The 21,144-nt window shown below is 46.2% G+C and overlaps 1 protein-coding gene across 2 annotated transcripts; it reads left to right on the forward strand.

The window, feature by feature from the left end:
• Positions 1 to 14: 14 nt before the first annotated feature.
• DNTTIP1 (deoxynucleotidyltransferase terminal interacting protein 1) lies at positions 15 to 20,022 on the forward strand. 2 transcript variants are annotated; one of them, XM_054467630.2, is made up of 13 exons: positions 15 to 200; positions 776 to 846; positions 2,022 to 2,118; positions 3,446 to 3,544; positions 9,155 to 9,223; positions 9,485 to 9,541; positions 10,083 to 10,141; positions 11,417 to 11,465; positions 13,230 to 13,288; positions 13,390 to 13,450; positions 17,717 to 17,788; positions 19,480 to 19,535; positions 19,652 to 20,022. In XM_054467630.2, the coding sequence occupies exons 1-13, from the start codon at positions 96 to 98 to the stop codon at positions 19,788 to 19,790; spliced, it is 993 nt and encodes a 330-aa protein (XP_054323605.1). In that variant the 5' UTR covers positions 15 to 95; the 3' UTR covers positions 19,791 to 20,022. The 2 variants fall into 2 exon arrangements, with proteins under 2 accessions (XP_054323605.1, XP_054323606.1); XM_054467631.2 differs by having other exon boundaries at positions 11,420 to 11,465.
• The last annotated feature ends 1,122 nt before the right edge of the window (positions 20,023 to 21,144 follow it).

Genomic DNA, 21,144 nt, shown 5'->3' on the forward strand with positions numbered 1-21,144 from the left:
CTTCCGGGCGGACGAGCAGCGCGCTCCAGTGACGTCACGGAGCCACTTTCCGGCCGGTGACAGAGTCCAGCGAAGTTGTGGGGGCCGGGGGCGCCATGGGAGCCACTGGCGACGCCGAGCAGCCGCGGGGACCCAGCGGGGCCGAGCGGGGCGGCTTGGAGCTAGGGGATGCGGGCGCAGCGGGGCAGCTGGTTCTTACGGTGAGGACGCCCCCGGTGAGGTCTGGGCTCGGGCCGGGCACGGCCTCGGGGCTCCTGGGACCCTGGCCCGCGGGCGAGAGAACGCGGCGGCTGGAGCTGCAAAGGGAGTTGGCGTTTTCGCAGCCCGACGACCTGGATTTAAATTCTGGTGCCGCCCTCCTAGCTAGGTGACGTGGGCCATCTCTGTCAACCCCCTGAGTCCCAGGATCCTCTTCTATAAAATGGAAATGATTAGTACCTGTCTCATAAAAGTTGTTGTGGGATGGGAAGATAAAGGCGGGTACAGCGCCCAGGACATCACCTGACACAGAGTTGACCCTCGGTAAACACTGCTTCCCTTCCTCCTGCCGTGCCAGAAGTCAAGGTCGGGACTTTTAAGGCAGGAATCTGCCTCAGTTCCTCTTTTGTGGAGGAGGCCTTACAACTATTGTCCTCCCCCGATACCCCAAGGCGGGAGAGATGGTGACGGATCTGAGAAGCAGGGATGTCCAGGTTTAACTTCATACCCACCCTCCACCTCCACCCCACCCCAGTGTCACAGACCGCAGTGACATTTGTTCCCTTGGTCCCCACAGAACCCTTGGAACATAATGATAAAGCACCGGCAGGTGCAGCGGAGGGGCCGCCGCTCACAGATGACAACAAGGTAAGGCTGGCCCTGCATGGGACTTATATCCCAGCCACTGGCTTGCATGGCAGCTTTGGGATCCCCAGTGCACAAGGCTATGGAGATCTACAGCCGGTAGAAAGAGCACAGGACTGAGAAAGAGGAGACTCCGATTCTGTAACTCTGTGATCTTGAGCTAGTCAAGTCACTTCCTTCTCTGAACTCACGTACAAAATGGGGAAGGGCACAGGAGATGGGTTGTGGAATAAACAGTACCTAAGGTCCCTCACATTCACTCGCTCTGTGGTTGAGGGCTCTAAAGAGGTCAGTTAGCATGGAGTTTAAGAGCACAGGCTCTGCAGTCAGACAACTGTGTTCTCATGCAGACTCTGATGAGCCCCTGTTTTCTCAACTATAAAGAGGGATTAATAGTATGCATGTCAGCACAAGGGGGGCCTTTGGGATGCTGGTAGTAGTGAAATGGATGTTCACTATAATTACTCATTAAAGTGTATATACTTTTCTGTATAAGTATTATATTTCATAAAAACACTTTGGGCCGGGCGCGGTGGCTCACGCCTGTAATCCCAGCATTTTGGGAGGCTGAGGTGGGCGGATCACCTGAGGTCGGGACTTCAAGAACAGCCTGACCAACATGGAGAAACCCCGTCTCTACTAAAAATACAAAAAATTGGCCGGGCACGGTGGCTCACGCCTGTAATCCCAGCACTTTGGGAGTCTGAGGCGGGCAGATCACCAGAGGTTGGGAGTTCGAGACCAGCCTGACCAAAATGGAGAAACCTGGTCTCTACTAAAAATACAAAAATTAGCCGGGCATGGTGGTGCACACCTGTAATCCCAGCTACTCAGGAGGCTGAGTCAGGAGAACTGCTTGAACCCAGGAGGCGGAGGTTGCAGTGAGCCAAAACCACGCCACTGCACTCCAGCCTGGGCAACAGAGTGAGACTCCATCTCAAAAAAAAAAAAAACAAAAACAAAAACAACTTTGAAAATAATACTCACTTCATAGAGTAATTATGAGAAAAAAATAAAGTCATGCCTCTGTGATTTGCATAAAATCTAAGCATGTAGCTAGTTTTCAATAAAAGCGGTCTAGTATTGTTAAAGAATTCTATGTCCGTAATTGACTGGGGAGGCTGGGAAAGAATATGTTTGGGACATGCCCCCTCACCCTGTCTCCCTCCTGAATGCAGTTTCACAGATCCTGCCATCTCCATGGATCTCCTCCGAGCTGTCCTGCAGCCTAGCATCAACGAGGAGATCCAGACTGTCTTCAACAAGTACATGAAGGTGAGAGAGACACAGGATAAAAAATAACAGGGGAAAGACTCGTGAGGAGTCCAGTCCTTCCCTGCATCACCAGTCTGTCTCTTTCCTACACACAGATATCTAAAGTTTTCCTTTTTTGTTGTTGTTTTTTTTGTTTTGTTTTGTGTTTTTGAGACAGAGTCTCACTCTGTCACCCAGGCTGGAGTGCAGTGGCACAATATCGAATCACCGCAACCTCCACTTCCCGGGTTCCAGCGATTCTCGTGCCTCAGCCTCCCTAGTGGCTGGGATTACAGGTGCCCACCACCTTGCGTGGCTAATTTTTGTATTTTTAGTAGAGAATGGGTTTCACTGTTGGCCAGGCTGGTCTCGAACTCCTGACCTCAAATGATTTGCCTGCCTTGGCCTCCCAAAGTGCTGGGATTATAGGTGTGAACCAGGGCACCCAGCCAGTTTTTGAATTTTTAATCCCCCAAGAATTTTATTCCCTCTTGAGGGTAATTCAGATATCTTTTTTTTTTAATCTGCCCTTGTCACTCACGTATTTTTTTTTGCTGACCTCTTGTAAGGATGAAGTGACTTAAATGTACTGTGCTGAGCACTGTGCTTAGGACATAACAAGTGTCCAATAAGTAAGAAGTATTTTTATTAGTTGTTTAATAATATCACCATTATTGGGGCCATGCACAGTGGCTCACACCTGCAACCCCAGCACTTTGGGAGGCCGAGGCAGGATCACTTGAGGCCAGGAGTTTGAGACCAGCCTGGGCAACATAGTGGGACCTCATCTCTACTAAAAAAAAATTTTTTTTTTTTTTTTTTGAGACAGAGTCTCACTCTGTCGCCAGGCTGGAGTGCAGTGGCATGGTCTCGGCTCACTGCAACCTCCACCTCCTGGGTTCAAGCAGTTCTCTGCCCCAGCCTCCCAAGTAGCTGGGGTTACAGGCATCCGCCACCACGCCTGGCTAATTTTTTGTATTTTTAGTAGAGACGGGGTTTCACCGTGTTAGCCAGGATGGTCTTGATCTCCTGACCTCGTGATCCGCCCACCTCAGCCTCCCAAAGTGCTGGGATTACAGGCGTGAGCCACCGCGCCTGGCCTGATTTTTTGCACTGTTTACACCTCAATCTGTTGGGCACCTCCACGATTATATCCGTAAGAGGGGGAATAAAGGGAGGAGGTCGAGCCTGAAATGTGAATCTAAATCTGGCTGATCCCAAAGCCTTGCTCATAATCACTTTTCCTTTCTGTATGAGACTAGGATAAAAACTTATTTTATATTCAGTTTCCTTCAGGTTGATGCACATTAACAGGACTCTGACCTTGTCCTCTGTTGTGCTCCCCTAGTTCTTCCAGAAGGCAGCACTGAACGTGCGAGACAATGTTGGGGAAGAGGTGGACGCAGAGCAGCTGATCCAGGAAGCCTGTCGGAGCTGCCTGGAGCAGGTGAGACCAAAGGGGACAAGAGATGCAGGCACAAGGTTTAGCTCTCGAGCCTCTGATAAGAAATGTGATCTTAAGCTGGACGTGGTGGCTCACACGTGTAATCCCAGCACTGTGGGAGGCCAAGGTGGGCAGATCACTCAAGGCCAGGAGTTTGAGACCAGCTTGGGCAACATGGCTAAACCCCATCTCTACAAACAATATGAAAATTAGCTGGGCATGGTGGCGCATGCCTATAATCCTAGCTGCTTGGGAGCTGTAGGCACGAGAATCGCTTGAACCCGGGAGACGGAGGTTGCAGTGAGCCGAGATGGCACCACTACACTCCAGCCTGGGTGAAAGAGCAAGATTCTGTCTCAAAAACAAAACAAAACAAAATGTGATCTTCTCATCAGTGGTATTTTGGGGAATGCCCAGCAAGCCACATATCGAGATAGGCTTGAGGCTGTTGCTGACAGGGAAGGGAAGGGAAGTAGCTACTATATGTCAGGTACCAGGATAAATGCATTTTTTTTTTTTATATCTCAGAAGAAACCATGTACAGAAGGTATCTTTTAATTACTATTTTATAGATGAAGAAATTGTGGCTTAGCAAACTCATAGAAGCAGAGAGTAGAATGGCAGTAGCTGGAGGGGAGAAGTGGGGGGATGTTAATCAAAGGGTACAAACTTTTAGTTATAAGACGAACAAGTTCTGGGCAATCTGATGTACAGCATGATGACTATAGTTTATCTCTATTGTTTACTTGAAATTTGCTAAGACCATAGATCTTAAGTGTCCACACACACAAAATGGTAGTGGTGGATGTGTTGATTGATTTCATTGTGGTAATCATTTCACTATGTATATGTATGTCAGTTCATCACATTGTACACCTTGAATATATACCATTTCTGTTTATCAATTATACATCAATAGAGCTAGAAAAAAATTTTTAAAAGCAGAGCAAAAAAAAAAAAGAAATGGCTTAAGACACACAATAATTAGAATAGCTAAAATCTGTCTCACCCCTACAGGTGCTTGGTGGATCAAGTTATCACGGCCCCATTTGGTGTCATGGGGATGAGCACCCTGCTGCCTCCCTGCCTCTCTGGTATGGTCAGGAGGCATGACATCAGGTCTATAAATGACTGTTCCCAAGATAGTAGAGAACCTGTTTACATGTGTCAGCTGCTGTTATTAGGAGGAATTGTTGCCATCACCATTTTATAGGGAGACATCAGGAAAGGTCGCCAATAGTCGCTGGCTCACTTTCTCACCTCCCATTCATTCTGTTCACTTTGTTTTCGCTTCAGTCCCCACTGCTTCACTGGAACCCCTCTTGTCGGGGTCACTAGTAACTTCCATGTTGTCAAACCCTCTGGTGCCTAACTGTCCTCAACTTACTCAGCTTCTCAATGACATCTGTCACAGTGGATCGTTTCGTGTTTCTTGGAATGCTCCTCTGTTGGCTCGAGTGCCTTGACTTTGCTCCAACCTCATTGCCTACTCTTCTCCCTCACCCCCCGCCTCTAACTGTTGGTGCCTTCCCAAGTTCAGTCCTCAAACCCCTTCTCTTTCATGGCTCACTGTTTTCATAGGTGTTTTCATCTAGTCTTGTGGCTTGGAAGCCAATTCAGCTACTCATAATTCACACATTTATATCTCAGTCCAGAGTTACATTCACCGTTACCCAGTTCCAATCCACTCTTCTCACAGCAGCCAGACTGATCTCTGTAAAGATGAATTAGATCATGTCACTCCCCATTTTAAAAACCCTTCAGTGACTTTCTTGTTGCAGGGAGAATAAAGTCTTAATGCCTTACCATGATCCTGCTGGGAAAACTGGCTAGCCATATGTAGAAAGTCGAAACTGGATCCCTTCCTTACACCTTATACAAAAATTAATTCAAGATGGATTAAAGACTTAAATGTTAGACCTAAAACCATAAAAACCCTAGAAGAAAACCTAGGCATTACCATTCAGGACATAGGCATGGGCAAGGACTTCATGTCTAAAACACCAAAAGCAATGGCAACAAAAGCCAAAATTGACAAATGGGATCTAATTAAACTCAAGAGCTTCTGCACAGCAAAAGAAACTACCATCAGAGTGGACAGGCAGCCTACAGAATGGGAGAAAATTTTTGCAATATGCTCATCTGACAAAGGGCTAATACCCAGAATCTACAATAAACTCAAACAAATTTACAAGAAAAAAACAAACAACCCCATCAACAAGTGGGCAAAGGACATGAACAGACACTCCTCAAAAGAAGACATTTATGCAGCCAAAAGACACATGAAAAAATGTTCATCATCACTGGCCATCAGAGAAATGCAAATCAAAACCACAATGAGATACCATCTTACACCAGTTAGAATGGTGATCATTAAAAAGTCAGGAAACAACAGGTGCTGGAGAGGATGTGGAGAAATAGGAACACTTTTACACTGTTGGTGGGACTGTAAACTAGTTCAGCCATTGTGGAAGTCAGTGTGGCGATTCCTCAGGGGTCTGGAACTAGAAATACCATTTGACCCAGCCATCCCATTACTGGGTATATACCCAAAGGAATACAAATCATGCTGCTATAAAGACACATGCACACATATGTTTATTGCAGCACTATTCACAATAGCAAAGACTTGGAACCAACCCAAATGTCCAACAATGACAGACTGGATTAAGAAAATGTGGCACATATACACCATGGAATACTATGCAGCCATAAAAAATGATGAGTTCATGTCCTTTGCAGGGACATGGATGAAGCTGGAAACCATCATTCTCAGCAAACTATCGCAAGGACAAAAAAACCAAACACCACATGTTCTCACTCATAGGTGGGAATTGAACAATGAGAACACATGGACACAGGAAGGGGAACATCAGGCACCAGGGCCTGTCATGAGGTGGAGGGAGGGGGGAGGGATAGCGTTAGGAGATGTACCTAATGTTAAATGATGAGTTACTGGGTGCAGCACACCAACATGGCACATGTATACATATGTAACAAACCTGCACGTTGTGCACATGTACCCTAAAACTTAAAGTATAATAAAAAAAAAAAATGCCTTACCATGACCCACAGAGCCCACCCTCGACTGGCTTCTGCCTGCTTCTCTAACTTCATTTCATCTTGCCTCTTTTTTATTGACTATACTCTGGCCATTATGAACTCCTTTCTGCTTCTCCAGCACAAGCTTAGGCCATTTCACTTGCTGTTCTTAGTACCTGGAGTACTCTACCCTTAACTCTGTAAAGCCGGCTCCTTCTTTTCTTCAGATCTTAGTTTAAGTATCAGAGAGGTCTTCCCCTCGCACTCCTACCTCTCCTAAAATCTTGAGCTTTACAAGAGGTGAGGCCTAATCTTGTTCACCACTGTATTCCCAGCCCTGGAATATGACTCTTAGTATGTGTACAGAGTTTGCTGAATTATTGAGTAAATGAAGGAACAAACAAATGATAAATGAACAAACAAGCTTCCTGCTCTAATAGAACTTAACAGCCTACTTAAGCAGACAGGTATGAATTAGATTACCAACAAATGTATGCATAATTACACATTGAGACTTGATCACCCTTCACTGGAAAGGGACAAAGTTTGGAGGGGAAGAACATGAATCCAATTATGGATTAGCAGCTTTGAGCCATCCAAGCATAGACATGGGGCAGACTATTTGGTATATAAGTCTAGAGCTCAGAGGATAACCTTTTGTCTACAGCTGAATTATGGAGTCATGGTTTATAGATATGAATTGAAGCTGTGAGAATAGGTGAGAGCAGATAGAATATGTAATGAGAGAGGATAGAGGGAAAAGAACCAGATTGAGGAGGAAAAGCCAGCAAAGAAGGCTAAGAAAGAATGGCCAGAGTAGAAGGAACACAGGAAGTGTGGCCACAGGAGCCTGTAGAAAAGAGTGTTTCCAGAAGGGGGAGCCCTCAGCACTGTCAAATGCCACTGGCAGAGGTCAGGTGAACCCAATTCTCCACCTGCTGCAAGTTTCCTGCTCATGCACCATCTCCCCTCTGCCCATTCCATCCTTTTCTTCCTCAAATGAGCCAGGTGTTCCCACCTTTGAGCTTCTGCACTCCTCCCTGCTGCTGAAACACTTCTGCCCAGCTTTTTTTACAGCCTCCTTCACATCGCAACTCAGAGGACACCTGAGCAAGGCCTTCCCTGGCCATTCCCTCAAAGTAGCCCTCCTCCTCTGGTGGTTCTCTGTCACATCTGCCTGGGTTTTTTTCTTTTTTTCTTACAGCATCTATCATGATCCACAGTTACCTTGTTTGTTTCTGTGCTTATTATCCAGATCACCCACAAACTATAAGCTCCACAACAGCTTGTCTTAGTTACTGCTGTGTCCACAGCACTTAGGTCCTAGGTACTCAATATTTATTAAAAGAAAAACAGCAGGCCAGGTGCACTGGCTTACGCCTGTAATCCCAACAATTTGGGAGGCTGAGGCGGGCAGATCACGAGGTCAGAAGTTTGAGACTAGCCTGGCCAACATGATAAAACCCCATCTCTACTAAAAATACAAAAAAAAAAAAAATTAGCTGAGTGTGGTGGCATGCCTGTAATCCCAGCTACTCAGGAGGCAGAGGCAGGAGAATTGCGTGAACCTGGGAGGCAGAGATTGCAGTCAGCCGAGATCGCACCACTGTACTCCAGTCTGGGCAACAGAGCGAGATTCCATCTCAAAAAAAAAAAAAAAAGGAAAACCGGCAGCTTACTGAGGAATATGTGTTATACTAATGTATTTAGTTTGAAAAAACATATAGTATGTATTTACATGGGAAAATCAAGGAAGAATTTACATTGAAACATTAACAGTAGTTTATGTAATGAGATTCCAGGTTTTTCTTATTTTGCTTTTTTACATTTTTAAACTTTTTCAGCTATGATCATTAATTCAAGTTTTTTTAAAAATAGATGTCTATTTCTATGCATATAAATATATATATATATATGTGTGTGTGTGTGTGTGTGTGTGTGTGGCTGGGTGTGGTAGCTCATGCCTGTAATCGCAGCACTTTGGGAGGCCAAGGCAGGTGGATCACCTGAGGTTAAGAGTTCCAGACCAGCCTGGCCAACATGGTGAAACCCCGTTTCTAATAAAAATACAAAAATTAGCTGGGCATGGTGGTGGGCACCTGTAATCTCAGCTACTTGGGAGGCTGAGGCAGGAGAATCGCTTGAACCCAGGAGGCAGAGGTTGCAGTGAGCTGAGATAGCACCACTGCACTCCAGCCTGGGCGACAAGAGTGAAACTCCATCTCAAAAAAAAAAAAAATATATATATATATATATTTGGAAGTGGGCAGATCACTTGAGGTCAGGAGTTCAAGACCAGCCTGTCCAATATGGTGAAATCCCGTCTCTTCCAAAAATACAAAAATTAGCTGGGTATAGTGGCGCACCCCTGTAGTCCCAGCTACTTTGGAGGCTGAGGCATGAGAATCACTTGAACCCAGGAGACAGAGGTTGCAGTGAGCCAAGATGGTGCTGTTGCGCTCCAGCCTGAGTAACAGAGCGAGACTCTGTCTCCAAAAAAAAAAGGAAGTAGGTAGGGTGTGCTTACCCACCAAAATAGTGACTGGTAACACTTGGTCTTTTTCCCTTCAGGCTAAACTGCTATTTTCAGATGGAGAAAAAGTAATACCCAGATTGACCCATGAGCTTCCAGGAATAAAGGTCAGAGTCACTGTGTTCTAGGGTATTGGAGCGGGAGGTCCTTCAGGCTGGAAGGCAAGTGAAATATGTGGGCCCAGGGAGGTTTCATGTACTTCCATTTGTAGGACCAGGTCCACACAGCATCATGCTGGATGGGCTTCTTTGGCCTGGGTCAGAGCGGGGCTGGAGAGCTGTAGTCCAGGGCACTGTCTTCTGCAACTCCAGAGGACCTGCAGTTCCCAGGCACTGGCCTTCCACTGACTCCCTTCCCTTTTCTTTTAGCGTGGCCGTCAGGCAGAAGAAGAATGTGCCCATCGAGGAAGCCCCCTTCCTAAAAAGGTAAACCATTTCCTTGTTTTGTTTTCTGGCTGAAAAAAGGCTTGTCAGGCCAGGTGTGGTGGCTCACACCTGTAATCCCAACACTTTGGGAGGCCAAGAGGGGAGGATCACTTGAGCTCAGGAGTTTTGAGACCAGTCTGGGTAACATAGTGAGACCCTGTCTCTAAAATAAAAAAAAAAATTAGTCAGGCATGCTGGCACATTTCTGTCGTCCTAGCTACATGAGAGGCTGCAGTGGGAGGATCACTTGAGCCCAGGAGTTCAAGGCTGTAGTGAGCTATGATCATGCCACTGCACTCCAGGCTGAGTAACAGAGTAAGACCCTGTCTCTCAAAAAAGGCTCTTCACTCCACGAGGTACTGGGCTTCCTCAAAGCCCTTTTGAGCCTTCCTAGGCATGAGAGGCAGTTTTTCTCCCTGTCCCTGTCAAACATCATTTGATCTCTTTGGAAAACCATCTCTGCCAAGTGACCCTGGACCTGCCAGTGGGGTATGGGGAGTAACCACAGGGTCAGACCTCTGACAGCTGTTTTTTGTGGCAGAGGAAAGGACGGCCTCCTGGACACATCCTGTCAAGCGACCGGGCAGCCGCCGGCATGGTGTGAGTAGGGACCAACAGTGTGGTGAGAGCATAGGGGAGCAGACGGAGAGAGGGGCCCTGAAGGAAAAGAGGCCAGGGTTCTGTGCCTGTCAAAATCAGATCTATCAGCTTAAGTCATCATGGAGGGGGGTTATCCTGGTTTGAGGGGTGAGGAAGGAGGGTAGTGAGGAGGAAATTGTTTTACCCCCTGAATGGTTTGGCCCAGCTTGATTAAACTCCGGAGGTTTGTCATTGTTAGTATATATTGGATGCTTATGACTGGTCTAAATACGTTACATACTTTACCTTTTAATCTTTATAGCCACCCTCTAAAGAAGATATCATTAATTTTTCAGATAAAGAACAGACTCAGAGAATTACTTGCCTAATGTCATATAGTTAACATTGCCTCCAAGATGGTCATTTTCAAATATATATTTTTTTAAGACTTAGTTTTTTTTTTTAGAGCAGTTTTAGGTTCACAGCAAAATTGAGAGGAAGGTACAGACATATCCCATATACTCCCTGACCCTACACATTCACAGCCTCCCCCATTATCAACATCAGGCACCAGAGTGGTACATTTGTTACATTTGATGAGCCTACTTTGACTCGTCTTGATCCTCAGAGTGCATAGTTTCCGTGAGGGTTCACTCTTGGTATTGTACATGAACTTAGACAAATGCATAGTGACAGGCATCCACCATTCTAGTATCACACTGAGTGCTTTCAGTGCCCTAAAAATCCTCTGTGTTCTGCCTGTTCATCCCTCCTTCCCCCTCAACCCACCCCCCAGCCCCACTTTTTAAAAAAAATTCTGAAGCAGCAGAATCTTTTTCAAACAAAACTTTACATGGGAGCCCAGTATTTAAATCAAATAAAGCCACACTGGTCTGGTTCAGGGGCGTGGGGTTAGTTTGGAACAGCTGGCTTAGTAGATGGGATAGTATTAACTGTCATACCTTAGATGTGTCTCCTACACAAAGCAGTTTTATTCCTCACAAACACAAGATAGGTAGGGCAGTTGCTGTTTTTGTCTCTTTTGACAGACGAGAAAACTGCCACTCAGAGGTTCTTGGAGTTGCTCATGCCACTGTATAAGAGCAGAGCTAGTGCTAGAATGGCTTGTAGTCCGGTGCTTTTTCCCTTTGTTCCTCCGCTAATGTGTCACCATGAAGGAGGATGTCCAGGGCTAAAGTGACAGTGTGTGAGGAACTCCTGCCACCACCAGCAAGCCAGCAGCATTTAGTCCTATGTCTCACCTTGGAGAACTCACCTTTATTCTTTCCTTCAAAGCAGATGGAAACCAAAATCCTGTGAACCAATTCGCCGGGAAGGCCCTAAGGTATGATTATGTGAGCATGGCAGAGATCACGATCCCAGGAAATAGTCCCACTATCTCTAGGACCCACCATGAGGGAAAGGGGTAGAGGGCGAAGGGTGCATGCACACCATTCCAGAGCCATCTCCCCCTCTCCACCTCCAGCCACACTGGCCTCAGAGAGGATCCCGTGTAGGAATTGGAGTTAGAGGCAAAACAAAGACAGGGCTGAGTCTTTGCTGAAGGCTTCTCCTTATAGGAGCTAGTGGTCACTAATACTGATTCAATACTTAGTATGTAACGGGCAGTGCCCTAAATCTTTTGTGTAGACTGTCTCATTTAATCTTTATAACAAACTTATGAGATCAATTCTGTGAACCATTCTATAAATGAGGCGTTTCCTTTTCTACCAGCTTCCCTGTGGGCCTAAATTATTTTATTCAGTTGTCTTATACACTTAATGCACTTAAGACTTGCCCAAAGTCACATAACTCATAAGTGATCGAGCTGAGTCTCAAACCCAAGACCCGCTGACACCAGAGTCTGTGCTCTCAACCATTAGCCTCTGTTGCCTCCCTCTCTCTCCTGAGTTCTTCCTCAGCAGTGACTTATATAAATGGATGTTCCCCAGAATTCTCTCCTTGGCCCACTTCTGCATCTAAAGTAACTCTCTGGATAATCTAAATCATATACTCTTATGGTTTCAGGGACCACCATGTTCTAAAACTCCCATACCTCTTTGTCCATCCCATGCCTCTTTTTCTACTTTAAAAATTGTATATCCTACTATCTGCTTGACCACTCTGCTGGAAGTTCCACAGGCATTTCAGACTCAGCATAGCCAGACATGAAATCAGAATCTTGCCTCACAGCCCTCCTTTACATTCTTTATCTTAATCATCTTTGCCTCCTCCTCTTCCTCACCTCCCTACATCCAGTTGAGTCCTGGACAATTCTTCCTCTTAAATATATTGCAGTTCCTATTTCCTTCTCTTCATCCTTACTGCTGCCCTAGCTCGGGCCCTTAGCAGCTTTCCAACTGCTTTATCACAGCGGCCTCTAAACTGCTCTCCCTGCCTGTAGTCTTGCCCCTTCAAATCCATTATCCACATTGCTAGAAGACTAAGCTATCTTTAAAGGAAATCTGACTCTCACTCCCTGTTTAGAGGCCTTCAGCGATTCCCCATTGCCTACAGAAGAAATAAAATGCAGTCCCCTGAACATAACCTCCTAAGACCTCCAACTCCTCTGTGTTTCTCTCGCCAGCCCCATCGGTTGCCACTCCCTAATTTGTACTCTCTCTGTTAGCAGCACAGAATTACTAGTAGTTTCTCCAACAGGCCAAGCTGCCTCTCACCTGTCTTTGCTCATGCTGCCCCCTGTCTGGAATGCCCTTGTTCCTGACCCTCTTTACCCCAACTTGTGCTCACCCTTTCAGAATTAACTTGGGAAATGCCTCTCTAAGCACGCCTTCCTGGCTGTACCCTCCCCTCAGCAGCCCTCAGACCCTGCACTCACTTGTGTCATTGCCTCATCGCATAATGGTGTAATTATCTGTACATATGTCAGTGGCATCCTAGAAAACAGAGACTGTATCTTCTTCATCTCTTTATCCCCAGTATCTAGCACAGACATGGCCTAGCATATTGTGAGTACTCAGTGTCTTGGGTAAACTGTTGATTAAATAATAGACAAGGGGAGGGTTAGAAAAGGGCAGGGGGAGGAGTGTTTCTGTCCTACCCATCAGATTAAACTTCACCCTCACCAGCTTCTCTATTTTTTGCACAGTGGGACCCAGCTCGCCTGAATGAATCTACCACCTTTGTGTTGGGATCTCGAGCCAACAAGTAAGTTTAAGAGCTTTGGCACTGATTGAGGAAACAGCTCAGGAGTTCACTAGTAGGACTACACTTTCTGGAATTTTGACCACTTGGCTTTTACTTTTCAGAGCCCTGGGGATGGGGGGCACCAGAGGAAGAATCTACATCAAGCACCCACACCTCTTTAAGGTAGGTGACTGCTGGGAGGAAAGCAGGCCATTGCATTGGGAGTAGACTGGGAACTCTACTCAGCACAGAGAAGCTTAGAACAAACACTGATCTTGGAGTCGGGACATCTGGGTTCTAGTTGCGCCTCTGCCATTCACCTTTACCTTTCATGATTTACTCAACACCTCTGTGCCTCAGTAATAACAGCTACTTTGCCTGCATGTTTATTGGGTGCCAAACACAGTTTTAAATACCATACTTATATTATCTTAAAAAATAAGTATTGCCATCCTCATTTCACAAATTTGAAACAATCAGAGGTTGAGAAAGGCTGAGTGACTTACCCACAGTTATTCAGCTAGAAGTGGTGAGTCAGGATTCAAATCCAGGTCTGTCCTCACCAAAGCCTGAGCTCTTAACCACTACCATATTTGGTTGTCTGTAAATTAGAGTTTGGGCCAGACGCGTGAGCTCACGCCTATAATCCTAGCACTTTGGGAGGCCAAGGCGGGCGGATCATCTGAAGTCGGGAGTTCGAGACCAGCCTGACCAACATGGAGAAACCCTGTCTCTACTAAAAATACAAAATTAGCTGGGCATGGTGGCTCATGCCTATAATTCCAGCTACTCGAGAGGCTGAGGCAGGAGAATCGCTTGAACCCAGGAGGCGGAGGTTGTGATGAGCCAAGATCACACTGCCCTCACATTTGCATTTTAAAATAACTGGGGCCGGGCACAGTGGCTCACGCCTGTAATCCCAGCACTTTGGGAGGCCGAGGCGGGCAGATCACCTGAAGTTGGGAGTTCAAGACCAGCCTGACCAACATGGAGAAACCCTGTCTCTACTAAAAATACAAAAATTAGCTGGGCATGATGGTGCGTGCCTGTTATCCCAGCTATTCAGGAGGCTGAGGCAGGAGAATCGCTTAAACCCAGGAGGCGGAGGTTGCAGTGAGCCAAGATCGCACCACTGCACTCCAGCCTAGGCAACAGAGCAAAACTCCATCTCAAAAAAAAAATAGAGTTTGGAGCAAGGCTGGGTCCTGTGCCTTTTCAAAGAGGGTACTCCTCTCCTGAGAGCAGCTATGTTTTGGTCCCCACTGTTTGAGGGAATAATGGAGGAAATCATAAACTCACTCACCCTCTTAGATGATTTTGTATTTTATCAGTCATGAGAGCATCGAAGTAGATGAGAAGAATAGCAGTGCATGTGTGTTCCACGCATGGTTTTTTGCACTTATACGTAAGGCTTGGCACCTCTTGCCAGAATTTCCCAGCTCTGTGGGATCCCAGAATCACGGGCTTTCTCTACCACATTCTGTGCAAGTTTTCAAATTCTTTGAAAGGCATACCTGCTCACGCTTCTTCTCCAGTCTGATATCCTCGAGTCCCAACACTTAAACAGTTTGCCCAGTGGCTCCTTCTTTGTTTTCCTGTCTTAATGTCATCACTCTTGCTATTCCCATTACCTGGGTGGCCTTTCTCTCCCACCTTTATCTGCCTGACTATTCTTTAAGATCCACCTCCTCCAAAAGCTTTGTTTGTATCATCCCCAAAATCAATATGCCCTTGGACCTACTTTGAATTCCCACTTCAGCGTGGTTTAAAGCATGGCTTTAGGCCTGGTTCCATTACTTTACTAACTGCATGAACTTGAACAAATGGCTCCACATTTCTTTTTCTTTTTTCTTTTTTTTAACTAGCTCAAGTCTGGGAATTGATCCACATTTCTGAGTCTGTTTTTGTCCTGTATAAAATGAGAATAGTGATAGACCAACCATTTTTTTTTTCTTGCTCTGTCACCCAGGCTGGAGTGCAGTGGCATGATCTCAGCTCACCGCAACCTCCACCTCCCGGGTTCAAGCAATTCTCTGCCTCAGCCTCCCGAGTAGCTGGGATTATAGGTGCCCACCACCATGCCCGGCTAATTTTTGTATTTTTAGTAGAGATGGGGTTTCACCATCTTGGCCAGGCTGGTCTCAAACTCCTGACCTCGTGACCCACCCTCCTTGGCCTCCCAAAGTGCTGGGATTATAGACGTGAGCCACGGCGCCCGGCCCTAGACCAACCTTTTAAGGTTAACTAACAGAGAGTGTAGTAAAGCACTCAGCATAAGGCCTGGCACATAGTAAGGGCTCAATAAGTGTTAATCATTATTAGCATAGTTTCCCAATTCTAAAATCCACCATTTTTCATAAACTCCCAACCCACACTCTCATTACCAGTGGTTATTACCTCTCATTGTAATCTTTCCAGTCCAATAACTGGAAGGAAAATTTTTTTGTTGTTTCACTTTACAATTCTTTTTTTTTTTTTTTTAATGGGACAGAGTGTCCCTCTGTCACCCAGGCTGGAGTGCTGTAGCACGATCTCGGCACACTGCAACCTCCATCTCCCAGGTTCAAGCAATTCTTCTGACTCAGCCTCCCGAGTAGCTGGGATTACAGGCACCCGCCACCACACCCAGCTAATTTTTATATTTTTAGTAGGGACGAGTTTTCACCATGTTGGCTAGGCTGGTCTCAAACTCCTGAGCTCAGATGATCCACAGCCTCAACCTCCCAAAGTGCTGGGATTATAGGCTTGAGCCACTGTACCTGGCCCAACTTTACAATTCTCTATTACTGATTATAAGTATCTTTTCAGTCATTTAGAATCTATTTGTATTTCTTCTGTAAACTGCCTGTTATATCTTTTGCCCATTTTTCTGTCCTTCAGAAGGCATTATTCAAATTCTTTTCCTTTTTTAAACGTTTTGATTATAGAAATAATATATAAACCCATTCCTCTTGTAAAAAGATTCAGACGATACACAGGAGGTTGTAGAGAGCGAAACACACTTTCTCAGCCAGGTGCAGTGACTCACGCCTGTAATCCCAGCACTTTGGGAGCCCAAGGTGGGCGGGTCACCTGAGGTCAGGAGTTCAAGACCAGCCTGGCCAACATGGCGAAACCCCATCTCTACTAAAAGTACAAAAATTAGCCAGGCATGGTGGTGCACTCCTGTAGTCCTAGCTACTCTACTCGGGAGGCTGAGGCAAGAGAATTGCCTAAACCCAGGAGGCAGAGGTTGCAGTGAGCCGAGATCACGCCACTGCACTCCAACCTGGGCGACAGAGCGATACTCCGTCTCAAAAAAATATATATATCAGTTTCTCTTCACTCCTCGATTTTTTTTTTTAAGGCGCTTAAATTCTGGTTTCTAGGCGCCCAACCTAGAAACCAGAATTTAAGCCTTATTTGGGCTGAGCACAGTGGCTCATACCTGTAATCCCAACACTTTGGGAGACTGAGTGGGTGGATCAGTTGAGGCCAGGAGTTCAAAACCAGCCTGGCCAACATGGCAAAACCCCGTCTCTACTAAAAATACAAAAATCAGCTGGGTGTGTTGGCATGTGCCTGTAATCCCAGCTACTCAAGGCTGAAGCAGAAGAATAGCTTGAACCCAGGAGGCGGAGGTTGCGGTGAGCCAAGATCATGCCACTACACTCTGGCCTGAACAACAGAGCAAGACTTCATCTCAACAAATAAATAAACAGCCAGGCACGGTGGCTCACGCTTGTAATCCCAGCACTTTGGGAGCCCATGGTGGGCAGATCACCTGAGGTCGGGAGTTCAAGACCAGCCTGAACAACATGGAGAAACCCCGTCTCTACTAAAAATCCAAAATTAGCCAGGCATTGTGGCGCATGCCTGTAGTGCCAGCTACTTGGGAGGCTGAGGCAGGAGAATCGCTTGAACCCAGGAGGCAGAGGTTGCAATGAACCAAGATCATGCCATTGCACTCCAGCCTGGGCAACAAGAGTGAAACTCCGTCTCAATCAATCAATCAGTCAATCAATAAACCAACCAACCTTATTTGTAACTCCAAAACCGAGTTCTTAACCATGATGTTATTATGCGTCTGACAGTACACGAGGTGTCCCGATTTTTGTTTTATTATGGTCACCATAATAATTACAGACATTATAAGCCACCTCAGATCATTTTTTAAAAGAGAAAGCTCTAAAATAATAGTTATCAGTCCTACCAGTTGCCCGGGGTGCTTTGTTTTGAGAAGGGGGTGGGGACTGGGAGTATACTAAGTCTCTGGGAATTGGGTCCCATGGTCTGCCCTTGGGGTTGGCTCAGCTTTCTCTGAAGAGATTAGTGAGCCCTCTAAGTCCACCACGCTAGGAGACAAGGACTTTTGGTAAGAACTGCTCAAGGGCCAAGAGTATGCTCTGGGACCAAATGAGAAAAGCCCCTTACCCGAGGCTAATTCTCTTATAACTTCATCCCTTACAGTATGCAGCTGACCCCCAGGACAAGCACTGGCTGGCTGAGCAGCATCACATGCGGGCAACAGGGGGCAAGATGGTAAGCATTATTCATTTGTGCCACTGCCAGTGACCCACCCTACCTGGGAACCAGGATTTTGGCTGTGGGTGACAGCCTACTTCCAAATCTGACTCCCAAAGCCTGACCAATGTATGAGAAGAGAGACTTATAAGGCCTATTTCTTCATGCTGAAGAGCAAGTTGTAATCTTCAGGTTCCCTTCCCTATCCCTAAGTCTCCCTTACGCCCCCTCACACTTTTACCTCATGCCTCCAAGATCACATATTTGGATATTATTAGCTGTCCATGGGAATAGCAGGTATAAGACACACACTACTACTTTTTCCCACTACTGCACCCACTGATAGATTTCACTCATTGATCACTCTTCCACCAGACACAGCTATAGAATCTTTTCTCAACACAGTACTCGAGGCAGCAACCCTTGTCAGTAGGAGTTAGCAGTGAAATGTGTTTGCACACCTGGCAGCCCCTTCCAGATTTACCTCTACTTAAAGAGTTCTCAGATCATATGAAACAGCAACCTTAGGAAAATCATCATTGCATGTGTTCAAAAGCTATTGTTGAGGGCTTTGTCCATCACACACAATGTCCCCCACCTGAGGACTCACTCACTCCCACCACAGGTACTGCTCCTTTTAGAATCTAAGTGCCTTACAAACTGATATGCCATCTCCTTTCTGGCACTGAGAGCTACCTTTTATTTTATTTTACTACTCTATTTATGCCTATGCTTTACTTCAAAAACGATTTCAGGTAAGCTCCATGTACATAAAATGCAACATTATATAAATAAGAAATAGGTGGTAGGGGGTGGGGGCAGGACCTAAAATTAAGCCACCAGTAAAACTAGTTCTTTAAAAAAAAAAAAGTGTTTTTTATATTGCTGACCTGGGAGACCTGTGCACTTCTACAGATGTTGGCAAATTCAGCTGTAGGCCCCGCTCATGGACATCTGATCTGTTATGGTTCATAGTGCCCATAAGATGTAGACAAATTACTCAAGGAATACACAGTTATTCCCGACGCTAACATTAGAAAGTCTCCCACAGAAGACTTTCTAATATGATGAACATCTCTTCCTATATGTTAAGTTCACAAAAGGGCCCTCACCCACTGTAGACCAAGGCATTGTGACAAAGCATTTCTACAGGCCCCAGTACAATACAGGCCAATTACTAGACAGCAGAGCAGTTTATCATGTTTTCCATTTTGCCACAAAGTTCAAAACCAAGTTATCTTTGTCCTCAGAGGGAGCACATGGTTTCCTCTTCCTGATTTCCTGTTTCCATGTATATTTTGCTGGCTTTCTTGCCATTTTGTTATAACCCACCTTGGGTCCTTTCGTATACTTGATCTTAACCAAAAGGCATAGGAGCAATGGTGGATCCCTTTCTTTTCTTTCTTTATTTTTTTTTTTAATTTTCACCATACCATTCAAGAGAGAAATGGGTCCTTTTTTAAAAGAGAAGGCTATAAATAAGTCACCAGTCCCTACTCTCCCATCCATGAAGCATCTACTTTAGTAAAAGATTGTCTCAAGGAACCATTCCCATCCCTCCCCACTTACTCTTTCATACTAAATTGTAAACCACATCCCCCACTTCCACCTAGTAGCAGGCCTTACATTAAGCAGATGTTTAATGAAGTGTTACTGAGTTGGAGTGAAATGAATCAGGCAATGACCACTCTCCCTTGCTCCTGCCTCAGGCCTACCTCCTCATCGAGGAGGACATCCGGGACCTTGCGGCCAGTGATGACTACAGGTAAAACCAGTGGGTCTCCTGCCCCTTCTCCTCTCCCTGCCTCAAAGTAGCCCCTAGAATGAGGCAGGGCCTACATCCTCACTTCCCCCAACTTCTCTCTTCAATGTCTGTTCCAGAGGATGCCTGGATCTGAAGCTAGAGGAATTGAAATCCTTTGTCCTACCCTCCTGGATGGTGGAGAAGATGAGAAAGTATATGGAGACACTACGGACAGAGAATGAGCATCGTGCTGTTGAAGCACCTCCACAGACCTGAGGCCGGGTCCCCTGGCCACACTTGGCAGCCCTCCTCCAAAGCCCTCTTCCTCACATGGCTGAGGCCACCGCTGGGACTGCTCCTAGATGGATCTCAGCGGCATTAAGCTGTGCCTTAGCGAGTTTGTAGTGACTCACTGCACAGCACCCCTAGACTAGCATGTGGTTCTATATTTGTAAAGTTATTGGGATAAGAAACAATTAAACAGTTTGTAATAAACACAGATGGTGAACCTGCTGTGCCCTATACCTTGCGGGAGTTGACAGAACATCAAGTGCTCTAGAAGTGGGTATAGGAAAAAAGGACAAGATAACCCTCACCCATAACAGTATAGAGCCAGGCTTGATGAGACCAACCTGGGAGCACTATGTACCTTGCCCGTCTTCCCTTTGCCCGTTTGTAGTTTCCTTACCCAGCTAATGCGTAAGGACATGGCAGAATGCGATGGAGTTTGATGACAGATCATATGAAAAATGGAGTTGGCTTTTATTGCTCCCATTTTACAGGTTAAGATACTAAAGGACCCACCCCAAGGTCACACACTACCCACTGGGGAGGTAGGATATACAGGATATGAACCTGTGTTATTGGGGTTTTTGTTTGTTTGAAGACAGTCTTGCTCTGTTGCCCAGGCTAGAGTGCAGCCTCTGGCTCAAGCGATTCTCCCGCCTCAGCCTCGCCAGTAGCTGGGACTACAGGCTCGTGCCACCTCACCAGCTTTTTTTTTTTTTTTTTTTTTTTTTTTTTTTTTAAGTAGAGACAGGTCTCCCTATCTTGTTGCTCAGGCTGGTCTCGAACTCCTGGGTTCAAGCGATCCTCCTGCCTGGGCCTTCCAAAGTGTTCGGGATTACAGACGTGAGCCACTGCGCTCGGCCTGAACCAACGTTGTCTTTTTTTTTTTTTTTTTTTTGTCATCTCTGCGGAGATGAACCTCTGTTTTCTAACAGGGAGCCTGCTGCTCTGGCCATCAGCCTTTAGTTTTTCCCCTCGCTGGCATTTTCAGATACTTAGGACGCAGCAAAGGTGCCCAGGCGATTATAATGGGGGGAGGGTACCAGTGCTGCAGGATTGGAGGCACTCCCTGCCCGAGGGAAATCAGATGAAGGCTGGGCGTGCCGGGTGTCCCCACGCGGAGTAAGGCGTGTAGCCTTAAGGAGGGGTTCATCCCACGTGGACGTTTTCTTGGCCCTTTAATGGTTAGCGTTTTCCAAAGGCCACCAATCCGCTATGGATTCGTTGGTTAATGGCAGCCTCGTCTGCCAATCGGCTATCAGAAGCGGATCCTGCCGCCCAATAGCGGTGCGCCAGTGGGTAGGTCTAGCAGTGGCGCAGCAACAGAGCGCTCCGGACCGTC

This window comes from Pongo pygmaeus, chromosome 21, assembly GCF_028885625.2.
Source record: "Pongo pygmaeus isolate AG05252 chromosome 21, NHGRI_mPonPyg2-v2.0_pri, whole genome shotgun sequence".
In the NCBI taxonomy this organism is placed as follows: Eukaryota; Metazoa; Chordata; class Mammalia; order Primates; family Hominidae; genus Pongo; species Pongo pygmaeus.

Bases quoted from the DNA above. Each gene is read 5' to 3' on its own strand.
- DNTTIP1 (XM_054467630.2), top strand. From the start codon at position 96: ATGGGAGCCACTGGCGACGCCGAGCAGCCGCGGGGACCCAGCGGGGCC. The intron at 2,119-3,445 runs GTGAGAGAGACA...GTGCTCCCCTAG, and splicing joins TCTTCAACAAGTACATGAAG to TTCTTCCAGAAGGCAGCACT. The intron at 9,542-10,082 runs GTAAACCATTTC...TTTTTGTGGCAG, and splicing joins GAAGCCCCCTTCCTAAAAAG to AGGAAAGGACGGCCTCCTGG.